Source organism: Manacus vitellinus, unplaced genomic scaffold (assembly GCF_001715985.3).
Source record: "Manacus vitellinus isolate BGI_N305 unplaced genomic scaffold, ASM171598v3 scaffold_32_pilon, whole genome shotgun sequence".
NCBI lineage: Eukaryota > Metazoa > Chordata > Aves > Passeriformes > Pipridae > Manacus > Manacus vitellinus.
In genome coordinates this window covers 1,347,205-1,374,246 of record NW_021940460.1, presented here as the reverse complement: position 1 = coordinate 1,374,246, position 27,042 = coordinate 1,347,205, and the positions used below count along the sequence as shown (strand labels likewise).

Below are 27,042 nucleotides of genomic sequence, written 5' to 3'. Positions count from 1 at the left end.
TCCAAACATCTCAGACCCTAAACGTGGCCCCTGGGCTGAAAGTCCCAACTTTCTCTGTTTCTGCAAAGTGTTTTGCTAAGGCTGCAACACCAAGTTGCATATTTAAGGAAAAGAATCCACAGAAAACCATCCCACAAAATCCAGCGAGTGCAGCTTCATGAGAGAGCTGGAGGATCCTGGGCACACATGACCCCACAAACTGGATATTATTTACAACTGATGCACATTTTATAATTGAAAACACACTGAGAAGTCATGAAGAAAGGGTCTTGCTATGTGGTGTAACCCAAAGCAGAGGCCCACAGTGTGGGGTCCTGTGTGCACAGACAGGATGGAGCAGGACGTTCCCAGCACAAGGCTCAGGGAAAGCTCAGCTTGAGGACAGCACTGAGCATGGATCAGGGATGGATCTGGACAGCCTGAGGCTGATGATTTCTACCTCCCCAGACAGATTAGTCCTTAGCTCCTCCAAGTGTTTTGCAGCAGGGAGATAAACTAGGATTACTCGCTCCAGATGGAAGTGAGCAAAAGGAAAGGTATCTACCCATAGCAAAGCAATATTCTGATGCCAGATCTCAGCAGGAATCACACCTTCATCTTAACAACCACTCTGGAAGGCTGCTCAGGGGCTAACTCCAGGGTTCACCTTTCACCCTTCATCAAGAGAATGCTGCCTTCTGACTTTTTTTTTCTATCCTGATAGAAATGAGAGATCACTGCTGAGATTTTGGGTTATTACATGCCAAAAAGGCTCTATTAGAGTCCAGGTTAAGACAGCAGTGCACAGATAACTGAGATAAGAGCCCAACTGCTGGTGGGAAGTGCAGGTGGAACAGGTTCAAGGTCAGGCAGGGTGTGGAAGAGGCAGAGAAACAGCCCTACTTTGCTTATCTGAGCCTTGAGACTATTCCAGCTAATCCTTCACACAATGGTGGTTGGTCTTTTGAGCCAGGAGTGAGGTTCCTGAAGGCCATCCTCTCATGGCATGAGCACCAGCCCACACAGACCAAGTGCAATCATAAAAAACCCCTTTAAGCATCATCAAGCAAGCCAGCTTAGAGAGAATTTACTAGGTGCTGTTTATTTCTACCTTTGATTCTCTACGTGGTCTCTACAGATCAGAGTACTTAGAAAACATAATTATTTTAATTAGGAGTAATTCAATTAGAATATCTCATTGCCAATAACAACTTTGCTAATAAGAAATGAACACACTTGACTTTTTTTTTTTTTCCCTAATCTTACCTTTGGGGACTCTCTGAACACTTTCCCAGATGTGGAAATATTGCTTTCATGTTCCATGTCTAATTCTTTTCTCCTGTGGGGTTTGATTCAGTGTACACATTTAAGTCCATTCAAGTCTTTCCTTTGCTTCCAGGGGGCACTGGACTGTGCTTTTCCACACTGCTTTATGCCAGGAGGGATGTGCACTGTATCTCCAGTGCAGGAGAAGAGCAAAATGAACACCCTGTTTATGAAAATGGTGATGCCAAGTAGGTCTGGTCGAGCAACCACGTCAGTAGAAGGGTAAATAACACCCAGTGGAGATGCCTTGCTGATGGGTCTTTGCCAATGCCTCCAGCACAGGAATATGCTTTGGGTCTCTCCCGTGGGTCCATCGTGAGTGAGTGGCAAGAGTAATACCAGTATTTCCCTCTAACAGCACAAGCCAGGCCAGTTTGGACCATGCCTTCTGTAGTGTGCAAACCTTGTGCACACTGTCTGCTAAAAAGGGACACAAGGCACTGGGAGTGAGTGGAGCACTGCTGGAGTCACAGGGCAGCACTTGGTGGTTTCCAGCTTTATCCAAAGCTGGTTTATCCCTAAGGACACAGGTACCCTTGAGTCACGGGCCTCCTCTGCACCCTCTCACTGGGGCACTCGTGGCTGTTCTGGCAGATTGAGAACCATCATTCCAGCACACAGGTGACCTCCCAGGGAGACAGATCAACCCAGGGGCTCACCCAGTTTGTGCTGGCAATTCCCACTGCCAGGGTGCTGTGGGGGACAGGTACAGCTGGGATGTCCCACCCAGTGCTCATCCTGGGCTACTGCCACGGTGTGAATGACACTGGGAATCAGGTAAGGAAGCAGCAATTTAAGATCTGTGCTCATATGTTTGTATGCCTTTAACATCAACAGAAACCACACAAATGTAGAATATTTCACTATTTCTAACCAGTTCCTCTCAGATCCAACCAGTAGGACTCTGAGAAACCTGCCCTGGTAAGCAGAGATCAGTTGAGCTGTGGACAATTAGCTACTTCACCCAGTTCATGCTCATCCTCTTAACCAGCAGCCAAAGAATACTTTAATGCTGATCTGGCTCAGCCTTAGTTGTGATACACTCCCAGCACAGCAGAGCTTGTTTTAGTTTACACTGAACAATAAGGGGTCCTGTTATCCAAGGGTGGTACTTGAAAGCATATCTGCAAGAACAGATCTCATTATTTTAATTAAAAGCTTCCACGTATTATTTTCTAAGCTAACAAATATGACCATAGTTGTAATTATGGAATCACCAAATATAGTCTCAAGATCTTGCTAATAATGATATCCTTTTTAAAATCTCATAATCTTAAAAAAATGTTGTAATTAAGTCACCAAGCAACTGTATTTGTCTCCATGAAATAAAGCCAAATCTACAGATAATTGCAAATAACTCATTTCCCAGTGGATTAATTTTTTTGTGTGCCAATTAGGCTCACAAATCTCAAGCTGTCACCTTCATCTCCAGACATGCAGCTGGCTGAGAGCACAGCTATAAACAAAACAGCCTGAGTGCCTCTTGTTCCCTGAGTAAGAAAGAAAATGAAGTTACCAACACACATTTGTGGATGTCAGCCCCCTGAGAGTGGAAAAGGGGGGAAAATAATCCTTGGATGTAGAACAATTAAAACACTTTGTTGAGCTTTTAAGAAGATGGTTCTGGGAAGGCTCCCGAGAGGCCTCTGTGATTGCAGTAGCTGGGGGTAAGAGCTGCCTCGTGACTCAAACCCACACACAGCCCACAGCCACATCCCCAGCCACGGATGGTCTTCCCCCCTAAAATGTCCTGAGTCCTGGGAGCCCTTTTCAGTGAAACTCAGACAGACCCATGCACTGATTTTGTCACACACTCACCCCACTAACCTGAGGGCTCCCTGAGATGGTGACTGGCCCCAGCAGGGCTCTGGCAGGAGCAAGAGCTGGAGAGGCTGCTGCCTTCACCCCTGCCCACTGGGCATTTTGGAAGGCCCCGGGTGCAAAGCTGCTGCTGAAACCTGCACAAGCACCTCCTGCAGTCCCTCACTGCTGCCCCTTCCCTACAGTGTCCACCCAAACGTGGCTCTGGGAGCTGCTTACACCTGCTTAGGGAATATGTAGGAGCAGCTGGAAACAACCATTTCAGTTGTGTGATTTCTTCAGAACATGCAGACAAGTCTAAGCAATTGTCCAAATTAAGCCAAAAAAGCAGCTTTGGAACCTAAAACATTCAGCAGTGTTTTGCAGCACGTACTTATACGCAAGAGAGTCCCTTTGCTGCCCCCAGTGCTGCTAAACCTCCTCCACTCAGGCCTGCAACCTGTCACAACAGCTCAGAGTAACTGCCCAGAAGCACAAATTCAGGGCATCTGAGAGACTGCACGCTGACAGAGAAAGGGAACAACTCCACTGCAAGCCTCTATTTCAAAAAAATAAAGACATACAATTCACAAAACCTGAAGCTGAACCATCAAGATGTGAGCTGGTGGCTGAGGCTGAACAGCCCTTACTCCAACGTCTGCTCCTCAGTCCAGTGTCTTCTCCTGGACAGGTGGCCCAAAGCTTTGAACCTGCTAAAGCGAATCTATGGGAAGCTTGGGCTGATGGGCCTCATAGGTTCCTTTGACTCCCTTTATTGGTCCCTGGAGTGAAGATTGAATGGTTCCTCCCAAAATTCCCATGCCTGCATTTCTCATCAACTCTCTCACTGTTCCAATCCTCCAGTTAGCAAAGATTCCCTTCACCCCATGCAAGTTAAGGCTTTTCCCATTCCTTTAAAAAAATCCCTGACTTTACTCCTGCAGAGGAAGGGTGCATCAAGTAACCTGGACCTCTGCCACCTGCACTATTTCTCTGTCTAAAACATCCAACTTTTCTGTCCTTGTAACTACTCAGCCCACCCTTTGCACACCCATCGAGATGAGGACATTGCCATACACCAGAGCACTATAAATACTGCTGTAATTGTGGCCCTGAATCCAGTTTGGAAGGGGAGGAGGCTGATTCTTGGGGAGATCTGCACTTACACAACTTAAAGATTGCACAGAAAGAAAAAATAAATCCCGTGGAAAGTCAAATTGCTAAAATTGGGCATCTATACCCACAACCAAGCTTTCAGAAATGCTGATTAATCCCTGGGAGGTACATCTCCAACACATTTCTGAAATCCTGGCCACAAAGTGTTTGTAAAGATGCTAACAACAGTCTGAAAAGCCCGTTCTCCTTTGTCAGCATGACTGTAGGAAAAAAGACCAACCACAAAGTGTTTGTAACAAAACACACTGATAGTCAAGTAGATATTTCATTTTTTCCCTTCCTGAATTTAACAAAAGCGTGGATCTACCACTCAAATTAAACAGTGTGCAGTAAAGCATTAAGTCTGTATTCAACAAGTTTAATTACTGTGTAAATGAAAGAAATTATTATTCATTCATGACATTTATTTCAGTTCCAGTCCTAGCTGATTTTATAAAACTGGGATTGGGGGTGCAGGGGGAGGGGGAGGCTGGGTGTATAATTACTACTGTATTTCTTTGCCAAATATCAGTGAACTTAAACAAAAAGTGCTTGTTTTCACTAGAGAGGAAAAAGCATGTGAGCTATCAATGATGAATCTTAAGGACGCCCACAGCCTTGACACAGTGCCAGGCTCTGATAGGTACACCAATATTTGGGAGGCTGATAACAGAGAGCTCATTGAAGCCCCAAGACCAGCTCAGGACTCTGGTGGGTCAAAAGCCACCCAAACGATGGGAACAATCCAAGCTGGCAGCCCCCGGGGGTAACGGGAGCCACGGAGCAACAGGAGAGATAAAGCGGCAGCTGATGCTATCAGGGCCTGTCCAACAATGCTTCTTTTCTAAGGGATTTTCACAGGGCTTAAACTTCAAACAAAGAAAGGAAAAATAAAAACCTCTGAGCTGATTCAGATCAGGCATTTTCGGAAGCCCGAAGAAGGAGAGGGAGAGGCTGCAGGAAGAGGGGACTTACACGGTGTCAGTAAATCTGTCACACTCTGCCTCATCCTGCACATTGTGCTGATCCCAGGAGAAGAGCTGTTACCTGCTCTGATCCACCCAAAACGCTTCAGCTTTCTGGAGAGCGCTGTAAACAAATCCTAGTGACTAATCAAAACAGATCTTCCAAAAAAATATGCCTTTCCTGTAATTCCTGTACTTTTCTAGCCCTCCAACTACCAGCATTTAATCACTGCACTACAGAAGTGATTATGCTCTGGCAGAAGTGGCCTCAGTTTACTTTAAGGAAGGGGAAAAAAAAAAAAAAGAAAGAAAAATCAACACTGGGCCACACAAGTTGTATGTAAGAAATTACAGTTGATGCATTTAGATAAGTGCAAGGAGCAGGAATGATCCTGAGGGTCAGCCTAAGTATGGGAATGACTGCAATGATGTTTCACATTCACATTTAGACATTCCACTTCTCCCTTTGTGCTAGCTAGAAAACACATCCCTTTCAAGAGAAGCTCTACAAACTGCTATGGCTGCCTACCTCTAAAAGCCTAGGAAGTGTGTACAATCAACTGAGGGAATGAACATGACCAATGTTTTGCATTTCAGAGTAATACATATCAGAGCCTGTTCTGATCTCATTCCCGATTCAAAATGAGTCGCTCTGAAGTTTGTTCCCAATTCCTTGCTGAACCTAATCAAACCAAGTGGAACAAGCCATAATCCAAGCAGAATTCAATGAACTTCACCCATTAAGAAGGCTATTAAGGCTTGTTCTGAGGGTTTAAACCAGGAGAAGATTTAAGGGGAAGAAGAGATTATCCCACATCTGCCTCCCATGACCTCCCTCTGCTGGCACCAGAACTGCCACAGTCAGAGGGACAGATGTCAGAAAGGGGGATTTGAGACACTGACCTATTCTCTCACGTTCTACACAGCACTTAATTCACAGTTAACTTTTCTTTGCCCACAGACTGCCTCTGTATCACCTCAAATGTTTGATTCTGTGGAAATTTAAGGCTCAGAACTCTCACACTGCTGTTCTGGTTTGAGCATCCTCTCCTTTCCATCAGTCTGGAGCAGCTCACACGACAGCCCATGAACCTGCTACAGCCTGATCCTCCCTCTTGATTAGACCAGAGGGTTTGCAGACACAAAGCACTATCTTGTGCCAAAACCTGATTATGTTGTACCCTAACAGCCACAGTGATAACAGGGAAGGTAATTACACCCAGAAATAGGTTACACAGCTCAGCCACACCAAAGCCAAGTGCTTTGGCCAAGCCTGCACAACAGTATCTGCATTTACGTTTTCACTGTTGCTTAAAGTAATTGCTGAATTTATGCCATTAGTAACAGGAGAGCAACAGCCACATCTTGGAACTTTTCAACATCACTGAGAGCCAAGGAGCAAACAGGGGCAGCATTCCTTCCAACCTCCATCAGCACACCTCACCCACAGTCAGTCACCTCTCCCTGGGGGACAGCTGGGCTCTGTGCTGGGGGAACATCAGCTGGTAACAGAGCCAAAGGGGGGCTGGGGTTGGTGTTCCAGAGGAGGTGAGGAGGCACCACCCAAATCCAAGTCCCCTGATTCAAGAGCTGAGGAATGACTGCCACACGGAGGGAAGAGAAGCATCTACATTGGATACGTCACCAGAGAGTCATCTCAAAGCAGCCACTTCTGTCCACCCTCCTCCTGGGCACCTGTACAGGAGCCAAAGGACTCAAACCACCTCCTCAGGAAAAACACTTCTTTGCCACACTGCACACACATCCACTGACATCCCTATCTCAGCCAGGAATGAGTTTTCAACTGGCTACGGAAAGGAACGACCACAGAAATGCAGCAAGGCATCCTTTCTGCCCATCTGCCACGTGAAGCAGTAACTTCAACATCATTTAAGAGCAAGATGGGCAAGAAAAATTTGTTGCATTGATACCAAGAGAGTGATGGTTTTTTACATTATGATTTCTTGCCCAGTGGCCTGTGCTTACTGATGCAGGATCCTCCCTGACCACAGAGACTTGACCACAGAGGGCACCAACATTCCCCAGCAGAAGGGGGTGAGTGCTCTGTGAACATTCCATGGGGAAAAGCAAACTCCTGCACCCACACAGCCACTCACAGGCAGTGGCCAACCTGCCTGGAAAGCACATTCAGGCTGTCATTAGGCATTTCCACAGCCAGCTGAGATGCATGAACAATTCATATAAGGCAACACCAAAAATAAAGCTAATTACTTTAGGCTCATGATAAGAGAGATCTTTTTCTACAGGCAACTTTGCAAGGTCACCTTTCTTTCTTTAGTCTCTCTCTCTTTTTTTATTTTCTTTTTTTTTTTTAATTTTTTTTTTAAACAAATGACATTGAACTGTGTTCAAAGCTTATCTAATTCCACCTCAGGGCGGGAAGGAGTTAAGACCTTAAAAAAATACATACAGATGAATAGAAAGCCAAGCTGGTAGGGAAATGTTTTAAAAAAGGAAAGGGGGGAAAAAAGAAGCATTTTCTTACAGTCAAAACAGAACCACAACCCCGGTGTTTAAGGTCACTTCCTCTCCTCCCAGTGCTGGGAGCAATCCTGTCAATCAGCACGGTGTGCTGGGAGTCTCTGCTCACTCCCAGGACACAAAGTGGCACAGCAGCAGAGTAACATTTCCCCGCTGGGAAAGGGGGATGGAGGACGCAGCTTTCAATTGATTCCAAAGGTCCTTTGGGAAAGATGGAGCCTCTGGTTTATTAGCACTGACATTCAGCTCTCAGAGTAGCAGGCTGATACCTATTTAATTTAATGCCATTTTCCAGTAGGGAAATCTGTTTGTCAGGGCTCTTGCCAGAGAAGCCCAGCCAGCACCAACCCACCCCCAGAGGTCCTGCCCTGCCTGGTGGGACAGGACACCTCCAGCACACGGCAGTGCCTGCGCCCAGCTGCGGGAACGTCTCCAGCTCCACCGGGAAAGGAGGGCCTTGTGCTCCAGATTATTTGCTCCTGTATTTGATCTAATGAAGGGGAAAAATGACAACACAACCACCATTAATGACAACACAACCACCACTGTGTTTTTTTTGAGAGGAGAGTCTGCCTTGGACAGAGACTGTGTGTGCCCAGATGAGGCACTGCCAAACCCTGACCCCTCTGAAATGAAAGATAAACTTGACCTGGCCAAACCCAAGATACAACCTCACCCTCACCTTAGTTTGTAACATTTCTCTGGGCAAGTCCCTCAGGCTTCTAGAGTGGTGCTCTTACATGCAAAAGGAGGCATTCCCTCATTTTAGGAATAGATTAATTGTATGACAGACGTGGGTCTGTCAGGATACAATACCATTGTTATTCACTTAAAAATTCATCCTTAGCTGATGGCATAAACCTGCTGCTGTCTGGTTGCCACTGTGAGTGTACATTCTGCTGGGACTGTGTATTGTGGCTGTGTGTGATCACATCAATAAACTGACAAAATGAGGACAAGGTCTGGGGCGTTCTCAGGAAAGCTCCAGGAGGCGAACACGGCTTCGGCTCATTAACCAGACTTAGGTAACACTTCCACAGTGAAGCCAGTGCAGCCATACAGAAACACCCCAGCTAGATCTTCAGTCAGGCATCAAAAGATGCAAATACATGCTTGGTGTAATATTCAACATCACGCAGGGAATCGGGGCATCTGTTTCTCACTGATCCCTTAAAGCTTAACTCATTCATCAGTCTTGTGAAGATGCAAGGATCTGTCTATAAGTAAACATACTGATGAAGCTGCTCCACAATTTTGATTTTAGCTAAGCCCTAATCCAGACTAAGAACATCTATAGAATAATACAAAAATTCCTCTGCCACAAAACAGAAGCACATATCAGAAAAGGTCTCCATGAAATTCCCAGGTTGCTATCATGCCTCCCAGCCTTTGCAATGCTCACGAGGCACCTAACTAGTGCATCTCCAGCCAGACACGTTGGCTTTCACTGCATTGATTGAGTGAGTCAGGATTGTTGAAGGAAATTTAAGGTTACTGCTGTTTTCTTATATACACACCTCAGTGAATTGTGCCAAAGTGGAAAAATATTAGTCTCCATATCAAAATCATACAGATCCAATCAATGCTGTACCTATGTCTGTCTATGTTTAAACCTAGAAGTATTGCATGTCTATGTAATTGTATATTAAACACTACATGCAATGTTTAAACCTAGAAGTATTACATTACACGTATAAATGTGCCCACACACAGACACTTCTACACAAATCTTTTGAGTTTTGACTATGGCCATGATAAAAATCAGTTTGCAACTCTGCAGGCAACTCTCCCCAGGTCAATACTGAGCACTGACTCTGTTGAGACACAGGCTTTGTTTTGACTTTTTCAGCTGAAGAGGATGAAAGAATTGATGTGACAGCAAAGGATATGCTGGACTGTTAGAGCTCACACATTTCCTTGTATATTTATACCCCTGGTCTCAGAGATGCAAAGCTTTTGCAATCCAGTGCCCAGTGATGTGCTGAGTGCCAGGACTGCTCATTTTGAGAGCAGGGAAGGAGGGCAGGATGAGCCCAGCACCATCCCAGTGCTCCATGGGTGACCTGCAGTCACAGCCAGCTTTCCCCCCGCCACTGACTGTGCAGTTTGGACAGTGATCCACACTTCCAGCAGTCACTTCCATCCCTGAGAGACTTGCTGGTTTATATTTGTTCAGTGTTGTGAACAGCCTTGTCCTGTAAGGCCCTTTCAGCTGCCAAGCTCTCAGGGCAGGCCTTGTGTCACCGCACACGGTGCCAAGTGTGGCTGCAGTCGGGCTCTGACTGTCCTGGGGTCCTGCAAGTGCTGCTTTGGGTAAAAACAACATAACACAAGTGTAAAGCTGCCAGACTCGTGATCAAGGAACATCTGTAGGTGCTTGTTCATTTTCATGGAAAAGGATCACTCAGAATATTTGAACAGACACTTGCTCCCTGTGTTGGAGGCAGACAAGCCAATCGATGCCCCCACAGTAGCTGAGCATCCCAGTGTCTCCAACATTCCTAACCTGGTCACCCTTTGGAGAGGGAGAAATTAAAAAATATCCCTCTTGCACAGGGATGCAAGATTTCACCTACCCAGAAATAAGTCTTCAAATCAAACAACTAACCTAGAGGCCTCATTGCCTGGGCTGCTGTGCACTCTCAAGGAAAATCGGGAACCTTCAAAAAGCATTCAGGCCCTGGAGTGGGCTCATTTCTCTCCTACCAGACCCAGGGACCTTAAGGAGATGAAATTCCTAATTCAGACATATTTACAGGCTTGAAGTTAGAGGAGAAAAGATCCAAGTCTGAATTGCCCAGAATGAGAAGGGAAACTTTACTCTGATTTTGAACCTATGAGTTTTTAAGAGAACTCTCACTATCCCTCCCCTTTCTAGTGCAGGACCCCACACGGGTCACTCACAACCTAGTGCCCTACAGCAATCAGCTGAAGTACCTCCCAAGGCAGGTGGTCCCATCAAACATCCATAACTAATTGTTTTAAAATATTTCTCAGGATTGTGTAAGATATCCATGTAATCAGTCCACTGCCTAAAGCCAGGAGAGACGTGGGTTTAACAAAGAGGTGTCTTTGAAAGGACTGAGCTTTTATATTAACCCGTGTCCTGACCCCACACAAAACTACAAGGCACAAAGAATGCAATATAAAATCTATGGGCCATTATGCCAGGGTACTTTTTGGATCACTTTTCAGTAAATCTAGTATTTTTTTAGATTTATTAGAGATTTAGATTTATACCTTCTACTGGTCTCAGAGGTAACTAATTAGATGAGGTCACAAGCAGTATCTCTTTCAGTAATCTCCCTCCATGAACAGTGGAAGGACCCACATCTCTCTCTATCATCTTCTGTCTGTGCTGAGAAGAAAAACAGGATTTTGTGCTCCCAATTTCACTCACTAACACACCACAGTGATATTTGAGCACTGAGCAAGCCCCTTTTCCAAGACAAAACAACAAAACTTCGACCTGTACCTTGAGCCAAGGAGGGACATGATTTTGGTTCTTTGGTTTCTCCTTTTTTCACAAGGAAGGGGAAAAAAAAGTCTGGGAAGCTGATGAGTACACCAGCAGGAGCAGGAACCAGCAGGAAGGGGTGGGCTGATGGCACCACCCTGCTGCAAAGTGCTGCCCTTCCTACAAGGTTTCACACAATCCCCAGGAGCATAACCCCAACAGCAGACCCAAGGCACTGACACCCACCCTCGGGGCCATCCCCAGAAGGTAAAAGCTGTTCTCTCCTCCCACCACCCAGAGACCTTATCCTGGAGAGCTGCAGCTCTGTGCCCAACTGCTGCCAATCCCCGACAAGAACAGGGGATGCTTCCTTGGCGTGTAAGGAATACGTAACACCTCCAACGTTCCATATGGATGCCTCTCTCTCTCTCCAAACTTGCCAGCTTGACCCCTTTCCATTTCAGCTCCCACTCCCCATTTCAACTGCAGCAGGACACAGTTTATTTCAGAAGGACCTCTGGACATGCAAGCAGAAACCTTTTCTGACCAGAGCAGGCGATGAACCTCAGAGACATTGAGGTCAGGAAATCCAAACCAGGTCATAAACTGAGGCAGAATAGAAACCAGCTTGAAATTGCCTCTGAGAGGCAGTTGATCTTCTCTGTCCAGGCAGTGCTGTTAATGTATTCTAACACAGTTTCAGCTTTAGCTCTCCTGGATTGACAACAGAATTGAATTACCCTTCCAAATCTCTCTCTTTCAACTTGTCATAAGATTTTTTAATCCAACAAGAAGCACTTCCTTGGCAGAGTTGCAATTGTTATATTTTTTCCAGCTTTTCTGATTTAGGGATTTTAATCTTTTTAGCCATGAATTGACTTCTCTGTACTAGCACTCACAGGAAAAAAAAACCAACAGCTATTGCTCGCCACGCAAGCTGCCAAGTTCCTGGGACCAGATGGAACAGATCCGAGGCTTTTAAAGGAGGTCATTGACAGTCGGGGGAACACACCGAACACAAGCGAAGTGTCAAGAAGGCTGGACAAAGATTGATCACAACACAGGAATGACAGAACACTAAACAAGGAAATAGAATCACTATCTGTTCATCTCTAACATCTGTATTGTGTAGAACACTGGGAGCTACAAATCCTGCTTGAATAAAGCTACAGAGTAATTGAACCCACGTGCAGCCCCTGCTCCCCGAGACGGGCACGCGCTGCCCTGTCCCGACACCGACGTCAGCCCCGCCACCCTGGGTGGAATTCATTTGCAGGAGTGGAGAGCAAAGCAGAAACATCAGCTACAGGGGAAGGAAAAAGGAGACATCAAAATCATTGCTGAGACCTACAGATGAGATGTTTGCCTCGGAGCACAACTCTAACAAGGTATGTCAGAGCTGCCATCAAAGTCACGCAGTGATGCCAGCTGAAAAAGGGGGGAAAGACCAGCTACAGAGCTTTTAAAATGTTTCTATCATTTGTGCACAGGCAGAGCTTAATTCACCTCCTTTAAGCTGCTCTGCCTTCTCTCACAGTTTATATTTGGATGCTCAAGAAAGGAACTATTTAGTTACTGAACTCGAGTTTCTGATACAGTCAGTGAAATTCAACCCCATCTTTTAAGCAGATTAGGATCTACACACAGACCTTTGAACCTACAGTGTTACCGTGTTGGCTTTCACAGCTCATCCCCACAGGAATAAAATTACACCATTTAATTAGACTCTGACTCTCCTCATCTGCCCCAGAAGTTTCCTGTCACCTCATTCAATTGTGAACATAATTTAGGCCTAAAGGTTTGTCCTGATTTTTCACTGGGGTGCTGAAGAGCCTTGAAATGCAATAATTCACCCTCTTCAAACTTTTCTGGGGACACTGCAATAAAAATGTTGCTTGCCTTCTCTTGGTTCTGTATCTTGTCCAATAGCTTCAAAGAAGTCCATTGTAATTCTTCCCAAAATGCTGCATAGATAATACTCCTGACAACACATGTGCCTTCATGCCCATTTTATGGATGGAGAAAATGAAGCTCATAGAAGTGGAGATTCCTCTTCCCAGACCCAGAGCTTTATCAGCAAAAAATCAGGAATCCAGCTATTAATACCACACTGTAATCACCATGTGATGTGCCTTTGTTTCAAGGTAACAACCACAGTCAAATCCACAGCAGCTGAGCTCGGTGGGTGTTGGAAAACACCCATTTTATACAGCAGTCATCATGTAAGACAAGATGTTTCAGAAAGAGCTGCCTCAGTGGCACCAGCACAGAGAAGGGCTGCCTTGGGCCAGATCAAAGGCTCAGCTTGCTCAGCATCCTCTTTCCAACAGTGTACATAAATGGGTGTCCAAAGGAAGAGAACAAAAATAGGCTAAGTAAATATAATACTCCTGTCTCCCTCTATTTATATACCTGCATTTTTCCCCCTTGCTTCCACCTCCAGTCACTTCCAGCTCACTGAGCTCCCAATGGGGTTCCTGCCTGCTCAGTGGCAATCCATTGATTTCTTTTCCATTAATTTGTCCACTTTCCCAGAAGCAATGTAAACTTTAAGCATTCACAATTTCCTTGGCAACCAGTTGCACTGGTCAACACCTTCCCAAAGAACCACCTACATCTGCTCTCCTTCAACCTGGCTTTGACATCAACTTCCTTTGATGTCTCCAAGTGCTTGTGTCGGAAGGCAATGAACAATTCCCATCCTCCCTGTGTCCTGCCTGATTTCACAGACCTCTGTCACATCTCCTCTACCTATTCACACAGCTGAAGGGTTCTAGTTTGTTTAGTTCTTCCTCACACAGAGGCAGTTTGACACCTCTGAACAGCCCTGTAGCTCTTTGCTGAGCACTTGATGTCTGCAAGTCTTTGGAGAGGGGATGAGGAGAGCAGCACGAGTCCAGGACAGGGTCAAATCAGGAATTTCTATTCCATCATAGCAATGTTCCTTGTTCCACTCTTAGTACATTCCCTAATTTTAGTAGGTTAGTCTTTTTTACCACTACTGAGCAACGTATTGATGTTTAGAAGGAAATATCGATAAAACCCCAAGATCTCTTTCTTGCACAGAAATTGAGTTAGAACCTCCCTAATTTCACTCTTGCATGGAAATCAGCTCAGAGTCCGTGATTTCATTAGGACTGTTTGAGGAAGGGTCACTAGAGTCCCTAAATGCAGCACAAGGTACATGTGCTTTGGCACAAGCTTGATACTAGGGGGAACTTAGACACCTGTAATTCCACTCAGAATCCCTCCTCCAAGCCATGCTCTATCCATGCACCTACCCTACACTGTAATAAAACAGTATTTTAACATGCCTGGTGCTGCTTCATATAACCAGTGTCTTCAAATTTGCTAAAAGCACCCATAAATATTTGATAGAGCAGACAATGCTGCTCTCACATCAGATTGCAAACAAGATGTTTTTTCTCCCAAACGAATCCAATACTTGATTATCTTATCTGATCTGTTCTTATTTTTTCTGCTTTACAATTCTCAAATATTTGCTGTTGTAAGTCTTCAAAGCTTTAATTTGCTTAAAATGATTCACAAGCACCTTGTTAATCTTTTATCAGTTTTATTACAAACTGTAAACAAAACCCAGTTCTTAAATAATTAAAGAGCAGAACTAGCCCTCAGGCAAATGAAGTCCAGGAGGGGAAAATAAAAAATTTAAAAATCAGAGTAAGCCCATAGATTTTTTTTTGATTTTTTTTTTTTAATTCCCATCTACAGAATTAGTGAATCTAGCTTCAAAACAGAGAGCAAGTCTAAAAGAACAGATTGTGTGTGACATTCCCCCAGCCAGTTTCTCTCATCTACTGTGTCCTGAATATTAATCTGTCAAGTACCTACATGTTACTGGTTACAGTGTGATCATACCACAGGCCTACAAGTCAGAAGTTGGGCCCCAAAGAGCATTTCAAAGGAATTCCTCTGCATTTCTGTGTGCCCAGCAATGCCTGAGCCTGTGCTTCCTCCTCAGCCCCAGAAGGGTCCCTCCCACACAGCAGATCTCACCACAGCTCATCACCCAAGACAAGGGCTTTGCACACTCCTGTTCTCTGGTGGCACCACAGAACCTCCTCCTGCCACCCCAGGGCAGAGCTCTGCCCACACCACCCCAGCCTGAGGCAAACCCCAGTGCCTGCCAGCTCCTGGGGAAAGCACACCCTGCTTGGCCAATCCCCCCAGAAGGGAGGGCATCAAGATGATCAGAGGGATGGAGCAGCTCTGCTGTGAGGAAAGGCTGAGAGAACTGGAATTGCTCAGCTTGGAGAAGACTTTGGGGTGACCTAATTGCAGCCTTCCAGTAGCCAAAGGAGCCGACAGGAAAGATGGAGAGACTATGTCCAAGGTCATGTAGTGCCAGGACAACGAGGAATGGCTTCAAACTGACAGAGTAGGGGTAGATGGGATATTGGGAAGGAATCCTTCCCTGTGAGGGTGGGGAGGCCCTGGCACAGGTTGCCCAGAGAAGCTGTGGTCTGCCCCATCCCTGGAAGTGTCCAAGCCAGGTTTTGGACGGGGGCTTGTGGACACCCTGGGCTTGGGTGGAAGGTGTCCCTGCCCATGGCAGGGGGTGGAACAGGACGAGTTTTAAGGTCCCTTCCAACCCAACCCATTCTGTGATTCTACCAAACCACAAAGAACAACACTTTTTCAGATGCCTCCAATACTGCCAGGATTGCTACAACCAGTAGCAGTCTCACTGCACCCTGGAGTAGAGTTCAGCAAGGTCCAGCCCAGCAGTGTGTGGAGATGCCAAAGGGGAGCTGGAGTCCTGAAACAGAGGTGGCTTGGGAAATTTAGAACAGGTATGCTGAAATGGAGGCAGAGGACTGCTTGGAGGCCTGACTGGCCAGTGGGGAGGCCAGGGCAGGACCTGGGTGTATAAATGAGGGCCCCCTGGGAGGAGTCCTCATATAGAAGACACACAAATGGTGATGACAAGTGCTGAGTCTGGTCACCAGTAAAAAGGGTACTGCTACATCCACATCCTGCTACAAAACTCACCTCTTATTATTCAGATTGAGAACTGTTATTTAATGTAATTATCACTGCTATTACAACCTATTCTACATCTACCAGCTCTTCAATCCAGCTGTGCTGAAAAACGGTGTTCACTCATACCAATGGCTGTACAGTCATTTTAGAAATTTTGATACAAAGCTTCCAGCTTTCTAAGGTATTGAGAGCTGTATTTTCTAATGTATTCAAATTGTATTTCCTTCTTGTTACAGAAAAGACCACTTCTAATGAAGCTCTCCAAAGCACTGTAATCCAAAGAAAACCTAAGGAACTATGAAAGCAAGACTGAGCAAATTCTAATTATCTTTTGAAGGCTACACTGCCGTGCACACAAAAATGGATTTAAATGCATTACAGACCTAAAAACGTGTAATGGATGCATTGCTAGCCTATTACATGCAGTTCATTGTGCAAAGGTTTTTGGTTGTATGTTTTGTGCAGTGGGCTGTAAAAGTTGCTTAACAGAAGAAAATACATTTGATTAAAAATTTACATCAGAAGAATGTAACAGGGCTTTTTTTCCCTCTTTGCTATTTTATCTGCCACTGACTATTCCCATTGGTATTCAGTTCATCTTAGTCTCACGTGCAAAAAATAAGAACTAAAGATGGAAAAGTTTCACGTCTAGATCCCAAACTGTACTGAAGACAAAGCTGTCCAAAAAATAGCTCCAGTTGGAAAAAAACACCACCTATTCCCACTTATAAGTGGGAGGATCATGAAGTGACATTGAGATGTTTAAATAGTTCTGCTCCAGTGACTCCCTTTGCGAGAAAAATCACGGGGAAAGCGGGTGGTGCTTGGACTTCCTACAGCGCTCCCAAATCCTGTCCAGGCAGGAGCAGCCCCTGAGTCATCCTGTCACACAGGATGCCACAACTGCCCCGGATTCAAGGAAGAAAAAGGCCTTTAAATCTCTACCATATTCCCAGCAAAGCCAAGCAAACTTAGAGGCCCTTAGTGACAACCATTTAGAGCAAAAAGCAAACTGCAAATGTTCAGCTTGCAGCACTGAAAGAAATCAGGAAGATTTAACAGCTTAGTTAAATGCCCCTATCCAAAATCACACAAGAGTTTTCCCAAGAACAGGTCCAAGTCCAAACAATTGGCAGAACTGGAGCAAGATCAGTTTAAATCAAGATAAATAAGTAAACATTACAAAGCCCAGCAATCTCCCGTGTTCTGCCCTAAATGCTCAGCACTCAGAGCTCCCTTCATGACCGTAAGGCCAGGTGGAGAATATAACAAACAGAGCCTGCCTGCCAACTCCAGGGCCCATCCACTGCTTTCAATTTAACAGAAAGTGCAGCCAGAAGGAGGGGGAGCAGGCCTGAGCAGGGACCTGCACATGGCTCACGGGGCAGGATGTTATTCCTCCTGGGAGGTCTGGCTGCACTTCACTCAGCCCTGGGAGCAGATGAAAGCCGAGGGGCAGCCTGGCCCTGGGCACACGTGGGGAGCCCACCTCCCATCCCTCTGGGGCTGGACACTGCACAGGGGTGGATGGCATTTCATCCTTGGCTTTCAGCCCTGCCTGCTTTCTCTGGGCTCCACCAGGCCACGGAGACACAAAGCCCACGTTCAGTGCTGGTGCTCCAGCCCAACCTGGCCTTTGAGGCTGGAAGAAGGGAAAAACGTCCTCAGACCCCCTTGCCAGCCTCGAGCAAAGCACAGCAGCTGTGCAGGCTGCACCCACCACCAGCAACCACCTACCGTCCTCTGACCTCTTTGTGTTGGCAGAAAGGCCAGATAACATCAAAATGCAATAATAAAAGGCCAGAACACGCAGCAAGGCAGGTCTGTGACGGGGCTTAATGGCAATCACAGGGTCACTCAGCCAAACCAGGTGGGACAAGAGCTGAGTCCAAGTGAGCACAGGCTCCTGAAGCACAAGGGCACATTAGAGGTTGGGATAAAATCCTTCCCTGGGAAGGTGGGGAGGCCCTGGCACAGGTTGCCCAGAGAAGCTGTGGCTGCCCCATCCCTGGAAGTGTCCAAGGCCAGTCTGGACAGGGTTTGGAGCAACCTGGTCTAGTGGAAGGTGTCCCTGCCCATGGCAGGGGGTGGAATGGGATGATCTTTAGGGTCTTTCCCAACCCAAACCATTCCATCATTTTATGATTTATAATAATCCATATTTACAAGTAAATTAAATTCCTACATCTATTTTCCTTCATTAGGCCCAATCTCTGTTCCCAAGCACATAAAATGATGAATTTCACTCATTTCCCTAAAACGCTGGCAGTCACAGTTGCAACACAACTAAAAAAAATTGCAAACTTGTAATAGTCATAGGCAGGAAAGCAAAAAAATTTCAGCAGCTAAAAATGATAAAAATAGTGAACCAGGTGTCTGTGCTGAGTAATTCAGGAAGACACAACCCTTTGCTGATCGTTCCCACCAGTTTAAGGATCAACATCTGATTTCACACCTGCAAAAATCCATCTACAAAGCAACAAGGAAAACAAGTAGCAAAGATAAATAAATAAAATTAGCACAATTATCTCCAGTGAACACTTTTGGAGCAAAACCAGGTGGGTACCCACCTCTCAGGCACCAGCAAGGAGGGGTTTCAGTGCCACTGGAACAGGGAGCAGCCCTAGGAGCAGGCTGGTTAAATCCCTGCTGCTCCTCAGGTGCTTCTGGGCATAGGTCTGACCCAGAAAGCCACCGACTCAGGCAGTTATCCCTGACTCCATCCAGCCGTGGGTACAGATTTCTGGAGGAGTTCATCATTCCAGGGAAAATGAATGTTTCGGTGAGCTCAGGTCACCAGACTGATTTATCACCTTGGCTATCAGGCTCTTTAGAGCCACTGCATTATGCAAACACTGTGCACATTTCAGTATCTGGCCTCAAAACCACGGACTGCTGAAAATGTGTTCCCCACCCCAGCAAGGGGAGGAAGTGGTCTCGGATGAAAAACCTTGATGCAGGGAGCGGGAGGGAGAAGAGGTTGTGCCACACAGGAGATAAACAACCAAACCTTTGTCAAATTACTGTTAAAAGGGACACAACAAATAACGAGCAGAGTCAGGGGCGAAAAAAACCCACCCTAAATTCTCTAAAAGGACAGCCAACTCCTGAATCTCCAGCTGCAGAGCAGCCCTTTCAAGATGCAGCTCTCAGTGCTTCCTGCCTGGATCCCCCCAGAAGAGCAGCACGGTCTAATGGAAGTCACATTTGATGTGCTCTGTGCTGCTCAATGCAGAGTGGCTGAATTACCGGGTGCAGACCTCATCATACTCTTAAAAAGTAATTTGGAATCAGGGCTTTGATTTAGATTGGCTTTATCCTTTACTTTCAAAGTACAACTGGTAATAATGTAGTCTGTGAGTTTAACATTTGAAACAGGGGTTCCATTTACCTCTTTGTACTTACTGGAGGAAAATTACTGTAATTGAAATCTTTCTGCTGGAAATGAAGCCCTTCTAACATTTAAAGTGGTTGCTTGTCCTTCAGGCTTTTTATTTTAGCTGTCAAAACTGTAAACTGCCTTTCAGAGCAGTGAGAGTCTTATAAGAGAGGATGAAATGAATGCACCCTGGATCTAGGTACTGGGTGTTTTAATCTAATTTTCTAGCTAGAAATACAGCACTTCTCTCCCTTGGGCACTGCTGGGAACAGGAAAATTCAGCTTCACTTCAGCAATATCTATCAATGAACCTCAAACAAGGGACAGGGCTTTTCAAGGACAATGCAAAACCTTTCAAGTCCTCCAGCTTCGCCCATAAGCTCCCTCCCACCCAGGCAGCAACACGTGAAGCCAGACTGCCCACTCACACTGCCTCTCTCCACACATCTCCCACACTTTCTAGAAGTTCATAGATTTTCCAAGAGTTTGCCTTTTTTCTTTCCCCCTCAGATCAAACTGATTTCCTAGTGTCAGCACTATTATTTGCATGGAGCTTTTGAATTTTAATTCCAGTGTAAATGCACTCAGGCTGAATACGGGTATTGTGTGAAAGTGGCTCGTGGCCAAACGACCTCATATTAGATCTCTGAAAGGGTTAACATAAAAACTTTGGGGTTTATCCAGTAGGCTCCCTTTTAGTTTGTGTTTCAGAATGTTAGCAATTAACATGATAGCAGACTCAAAGATGAAATCGTGTGGATTTCTACTTTAGCTAGTTTTATTATTATTTTAATCACAACTAAAAATACATTGCTGTGAAAGGGTTTATAGTGCTTGTTTACACAACTTAAAAAAAACGTTTGGATGACTTGAGCAAACACATCAATACAGCCAATGCCTCTCTCTTCTGTTTCCAGTTCCAACATGTCTTTAGGATAAAAGGTGAGCATCCAAAGACAGCTGAAGACCATTTTGCAGGCTTTGTGTTGCAGCTGCGTGACCACTGCCCACCAGTACAAACCAGCCTCTGCACAAGCAGGCAGGTAACCTAAAATTAACTGGTTAAGAGATGTCAAGGTGCCAGGTGGACCCAATGACTTTGGAAGCTCCCAGAAGACCCATGAGGGTTGAATCTCTGAAGCTCAGGCAAGTTACATCAGCACACCTTGGCTCAGATCTGTCTGCAGAGGCTGCAGATAATCCAAACAGGATGAGCAGCGTTCAAACCCAATCAATAGAACAGTTTATGGCAGGAAAGTGCAGTGATGCCAAGAGAATAAAACAGGTTGACAATTTATATGGGAAGGAATATTTTACAATATAAAAGCTACCTGCAGAGTTACCTCTGACATGTATATAAATATATATGCTTTATCACAGTGGGGTCTTCAGACCTCAACATCTTCCGAAGTAAATCAAAAGAAAAAAAAAAAAAGAAAATATTTGTGATGGCCAGAGGCAAGGACATCAACTTCAGCAAAGCCAGCCAGCTAATAAAAATGTCAATGAACTTCTTTAGAAGAGAATTAGGAGGGAGCAGTGCCATGTCAGCACTGCAGCACACACAGGAAGAGCAGCTCCAGTTCTGATTAACCGAGATACTGCACTGACGGCAGGGCAGAGACACAACCTTTCCCTAACCTAAAATGACCTGCCTTAAACAGAGATTATGTAACACTTCCACATGGGGAGAGTAAACTTAATTTAATTTTCACAGGCTGCTGCCAGGAGAGACATCACTGTCCTTTCTACTCACACTCACCCAGGTATTCCCAGGTACACCTTGCTGTACACTTGTGGTGAGCTGGGACACATCTGACCTGCCTGAAAACAAAGCCAGCCCAAAAAAGGAATAAAACCCCTCCAGTTTGGGTTGGGTCACTTCCCCAGGTGGCTGCACAAACACTACTGCTGACAACTGGGAGTGGGAGCACTCATTCCTGCAGCAGCCCACACTTGTGTCAGCTGAAGAGGAGAAACTGCATCTCCAAGTGAGATTCTAAATCCACTTAGACAAACTGCCATAAAAAGCTGGTTTGAGAATTTCAAAGGTTCTTCAGCTTAGCTCACATAAACCCAATTTCTAAAACCTTGACAACACAGAGAAGTTGCAAAAGAATTTGACCTAATTTTTTAAGCCACTGTGGTTACACTATCACAGAAACACTTGTTTGACAGAGTGTGTACCCAGAGAGCCCAGCCAGAGAACTGCACCAGTTTAATACATTCAGTGTCAATTCACACCCAAGCCATACTAGTACAACTTTCACAGGCAGACAAGACTTGAAGCTAATGCAGAACAAGCCCCAGCCACAATAAGAACGTTGACACAAAATCCTGTGTTCAGTGAGAGGGACAGGCCCACCTCATAGCCAAGACCAAAATTTCTCCTGAGTCTCCCATTAAGAAACCCCCACTTCAACCCAAATGGATAACAGTCTCTTATCACACAGGAAATCCAATAAAAGACCAGGCATGCACTTCAGTTTTTGTCTTCCTAAGTGTGTGCATTATGGTTTGGGGATTCCCCCCCCCCCAACAGATGAACAGACTTGGCAACTTCCCTGGTGAATCGGAAGAAAGTCTTGTAAAAGCACAAGTAACTCTAAGAATACAGATTAAATGGGTTTCCTGGATTTCATCCATGATCAAATTTCCCAGGTTGTAGATCTCAAAAATATCTGTCTCTGACAAAGCTGGTATGACAGGTTATGTAACACACACAGAGAATCACCCGGTGACAGCAAAGCAGGAACATTATCTGCTGTGTTCAGGGACTCGAGGGCTTTCTGAATGAACTGCAAGGGCTATGAAAAAGAAAAAAAAACAGAAAAGAAGAAACTGAATCACAAAATGTGAAAGAAAGAGAAATCCCCATGAGTTTCAAATAGCCAGCTTCACCCACTGGCAAATAACTACCAATTTCCTTAGCTTTTTATTTCCAGGAACTTCCATATGGTAAATATGCTGAGGTGATTTGTTTTGATATAGATATTTATAGGGCAGATATGATTTAAAGAACATGGAATTATAGTAGAGAAACATCAAGGAGATAATATATAAATGCCTAATAATGTGGGTTTTGCAGCCTTTTTGAGACTGCCCAAACCAAACAAAAATGGAAGTTACATCTGAGACTGTTAAATATGCTATTTGCAGCCTGGGATGAATGATAGGACAATCTTGTTAAATGAAATATAAATGCTTCTTGTTAAATGAAATATATATGCAGTATAACTTGAGGCACAAAGACAAGAAATAAATCAGTGTGGGACTATTTGCCAGAATAGAAAATTTCAGTCTAACAGCACACGAGTAAGCTTTCCTCTCAGTTTTAAGAACAGCAAGTTGCAAACTGCTCGAGGATGTTTAGGGAACAGATAGTGAGGCTGCTTAGTATTTTCACAAAAAGAAAAAAAAAGTTGTCTTGCTCTTTTCCCTATTTTGCTGGATTAAAGAAAACAGCAAAGCTACATCCACATACTGACGGTTTCTCAGCACTACTGACAACCAGACCAGCCTCTGACCCGGGGCAGGAAACCCTCCAGGGAGATCTCCAGTGAAAATGCATCCTTGTTAAGCAGGTCCTCGCTGCAATCTCGGTCCGTCCTCTCCCCATCCCCGTCCCTCCGTTTCCCCCAGGCACCTGGGTACCGAGGGGCAGGCGACACGAAGTGGAAGCTGAGTGTCAAAGGAAAACCCCACGGAAAGCACTCTGTTCTGTGCAGTAGGAAATACAGCAAACTCCGCAGTAAACCCCCAGCAAAGAGCCTTGGAATACATCTCGCTACAACTTCTTTCTTCCCGTAATAATTATGGACAATTAAACACTTAGTTGCTAAAGAAGAAGAGAAGAACTGACCTCCCTGCAGAAGCAGGTCACATAACGGGCTCCGCGGAACCAGAAATATCCCTCCCTTTCAAGCTCCACACGAGGAAAACAAACGCATCTCTACCACTTCTACTATTTTATTTTTTTTTCCTGAGGCAGCACTGGAGGAATGAGATCCGAGCTCCTCTCCTCCACCCGCACCGTGCTGAAGTTGCTGCCACGTTCCCAGCCCGTGCCCTGCGCTGCTCCGGCTTTCGGCACAGCCTCATCCCTGGAAAACCAACCCGCGGGGAAACTTCCCCGCTGCTGCCCAGGGAAGGGGCGCTGGGGAAGGGCTGCGGGACCGAGTGTCCCTGCAGGACTTACCTTCTCTGCATGCTTGAACTTGACGTAGAACCAACTCGACTTGATCATTGTCTCACCTCCTGCCCTCGTTAAGAACCAAAAAGCAACCCAAACCTATCCTGCTGACGGCGAGCAGCGCACCCTTCCCGACAGAGCGGGCAGTTTTCCGAGAGGATTTAGGGGAGAGAAGGACGAGGAGAAAGCTCGCGCTGTGCCCGCGCTGCCGTGTCCCTCCTGCCCGCCCGGCGCGGTCTGTCCCTGCTCGGGAGCTGCGAGCGGCTCAGCCCCGCTCCTCTCAGGCCGTCGCTCAAGCCCGCGTCGGCTCCTCAGCCCCGCTCCTCAGCCCCCGCTCCTCGAAGCCCCCGCTCATGACCCTCCGCTCAGCCCCCGCTGCCCTCAGGCCCCGCTTCCTCAGCCCTCGCTCCTCAGCCCCGCTCCTCAGCCCCCCGGTGCGTTGCTCAGCACCGCTCCAGCCCGCTCAGCTCTCCGCTCCTTCAGCCCCGCTCATCAAGGCCCCGGTCCGTCAGCCCCGCTCAGCCCCGCTCAGCCCCGCTCGCTGGCAGCTTGGCTGCCTGACAGCAGCATTCCTCAAATGGACTTCAGCTGCATTCATCACAAATGGCACATGTCAGTAAAGCCAGGAGGCTGGCTCCGGCGCTGGCAGCCTCCCAGGACCATGACCTCCCCCAGTGGGATGAATAATGAATTCCAGCACTTCCCTCCAGACACAGATTAACACCTGGCTAAACATTATTCTGACAATGAGCTGGTCCCTTCCGAGGACCCTGCACCGCCGCGTTAACCCCTTGCTCGCCCACCAGGCATGGTAGCGATGCTTTGGAGGCTGTCCCGCAATACCCTCCCCCATCGAAAGAAAGATTACAGGACTATATATAGTTTAGAAACAATAAAGCCTCTTAAGCATAAAGCAAATATCTCCTTTCCGATTCTGCAGCTGCAGTAACGCTGCCGAGGAACTGGAGCAAGTCCTCAGGAGCCAGGCTCTCTCCTGATACCCCCTTTTCAGCCCCACCTCTACAGTCACACTTGGTGAGCTGTGATGCTGCCAGGGTCATGTTTTAAAATAATACCTGCAAGGACATCTGTAAGAAAAAAACCAAACCAAACCAACCACCACTATCAATATGAAACTAATGCATAATAAATCCCGGGAAGCCACTGGTCAGGATGTTTGTTCTTCTGCCTGTTCAGAAACACTGCCCAATTCCCTGACTCTGGTTTAAAGTGACACATTCATTTGGCTGCAAATCTCCCAGCTCCCTGCATGCCACGGAGCAGTGAATATCACATTACAAACTACAGGGTGAATATAATCAGCCTCCTGTGCTTCCACTGTGCACAGCCAGGGCTGTACTGGAGCAGAGCTATGTGGCCCAGCATCCCGTGCCTCAACACTTCCCGATGCACAAGGAAACAATGCCAGAAATCTCAAGTCCAAGGATGTGCCCTCAGTATCATATGTATAAAACAGGACCTGAATTTGTCGCACAGGTAGCTGAACTTCTTTATGCTTCCATAAGATGCTGAACAAGGTTCAGAACTTCACTATAGAAGCAAAAAGTCACTTCATTTTGCTGTTTTAACCAGCTACCTGGTTATTTAAGTGGGAGTCTCACAGTACTCTACCCCAATAAAAGAGAATAATTTGCTTTGCATCATCTTCAGATCATGAATTTACAGATTTTTCTTGTCTCCCTTATATTACACCTTTTGGGGACCAGAGACTCACACACTATTAAATTTCACCTTGTATGGAAGCTGTGCATGTCTCCACAGATCTTTTTCATCACTCTCTTTACCTTTTCTAGGTCTCTTTTTCACAGGCAGAGTGAGATGGAATAAAGACATTTACAACTGACTTACCATCTCCAACTATATGCACACACAGAAATATAAAGCATATGAAACAGATCCTGAAACCCAGTTTGTCAATATTACTCACCTTAAAAGTACTATCAGTGCTGATAACGGTTCAGTGCATCACCTGAAAGCTGTGAATTTGAGAGCCTGGCTACTCATTCACCTCCAGCAGAGGTTTTTAGAACTTTTCATAAACTAAGACTTATACAAGGCATCCAAACATCAGTATTGACCAATAACAACCACTGCATGTATGTGGAGCTGAGGCTGCTCAGTCCTGCTCTGCCCTTAGACCCCTTCCCCGCTCAGCCCCACTCTCCATCAGGGCCCCACCCTTCTCTGCTCAGCAGGAAGGGAATTGGGGTGAAGTCCTCTCCCATCCTGCTCCATGTGGTCAGCTGGGCTGGTTCAAATCATGGCCTTCCACAGCTGTAGTTGTCAGAAATTACTTTCCATTGATGCCACAGAAAAACATTCCCACTCTCCCTTTAATTCTGCCTTCCTGTGGGACGGTTGACCTATGCTAAAAGGTAAAATGCCCCAGCCCTTTTCAGAACTATGGAAACATCAAAAATGGATGAGAAGGCCTCCTACAGGGAGTAACATAGAAAGAAAATTAAAACATTGATTTTTATTAGCACCTTCTATTTTCTGCACCCAAAAAGCTGCTTTTTGGAGGAGCAAATGGATAAATAGGACAGATCTGGCTGCATGATTGAATGAGATCAGGTCAGTGCAGGAGCCTTGCTGCCTCCCCAGCTGCGACTGTTCCTCCATCCCCGCAGCAGGACACGTTCCCTGCAGCCCTGCCCGGGATTCACTGCAGACACCACATGTGTGGTGTGTCAAGAGCCACCATCCACACGGACACCACGCTCTCTTGTACCCAATTAGAGGAAGTTTGCTCCCTGCACTGACCCAGGAGTCCCCGGGGGGGCCTCGGGGCAGCATCACAGGGCGCAGCCACCGAGGAGGGGAGAGCCGCCACCCGTACCAAGCACAAACAGCTGTGGCTCAAAGCAATTACCAGGCCCTGGATGTTTTCCACTGGTTCATTAGCATCTGGCAGGACCTAAAGTTCCAGGGTCACAAAACACAGAGCTATTATTTTATCTCAGGAAAATGCACAGCGACATCCCTCGAGAGCTGTCCTTTTGCAATCAAAGGACAAGTGCAGTGCAGGGAATGGAGATGCAGAATTTCCAGCCATCACATCCCCCAGCCAGGCAGGGATGGGCCCATCGTGCCACAGATTGCTCATTTTTTGTCACACTGTTGAAAACCCCCACATCATCATCCACAAATAGCCCCTGGCAGCATCAGCAGAGCCTGGTGATTCCTTACAACACCGACAGCTGGGTAGGTTTGCACACACCAAGTACACACCAGCTTAAGTTTTCAACACTCCGTTCATCTT

The 27,042-nt window shown here is 46.1% G+C and overlaps 1 protein-coding gene across 3 annotated transcripts in view; it reads right to left on the bottom strand.

Moving 5' to 3' along the window:
* The window catches only part of LOC108640409 (autism susceptibility gene 2 protein-like), a 308,558-nt gene that overhangs the window by 78,433 nt on the left and 203,083 nt on the right, over positions 1-27,042 (bottom strand). Inside the window, exons 1-2 of one of the 3 annotated variants that reach the window (XR_001921156.3) lie at positions 23,766-23,957; positions 20,319-22,374 (exon numbers count right to left, since the gene is read on the bottom strand). The exons of 1 other annotated variant lie outside the window; for it this stretch is intronic. Coding sequence is in view for 1 of the 2 variants with exons in the window: in XM_029961325.1 (XP_029817185.1) it covers positions 22,216-22,374 (159 nt within the window). In the remaining variant the exon portion in view is untranslated. Of the gene's footprint in view, positions 1-20,318; positions 22,375-23,765; positions 23,958-27,042 lie in introns of those variants that run through there. One more of the 3 variants, XM_029961325.1, reaches the window with a different exon arrangement.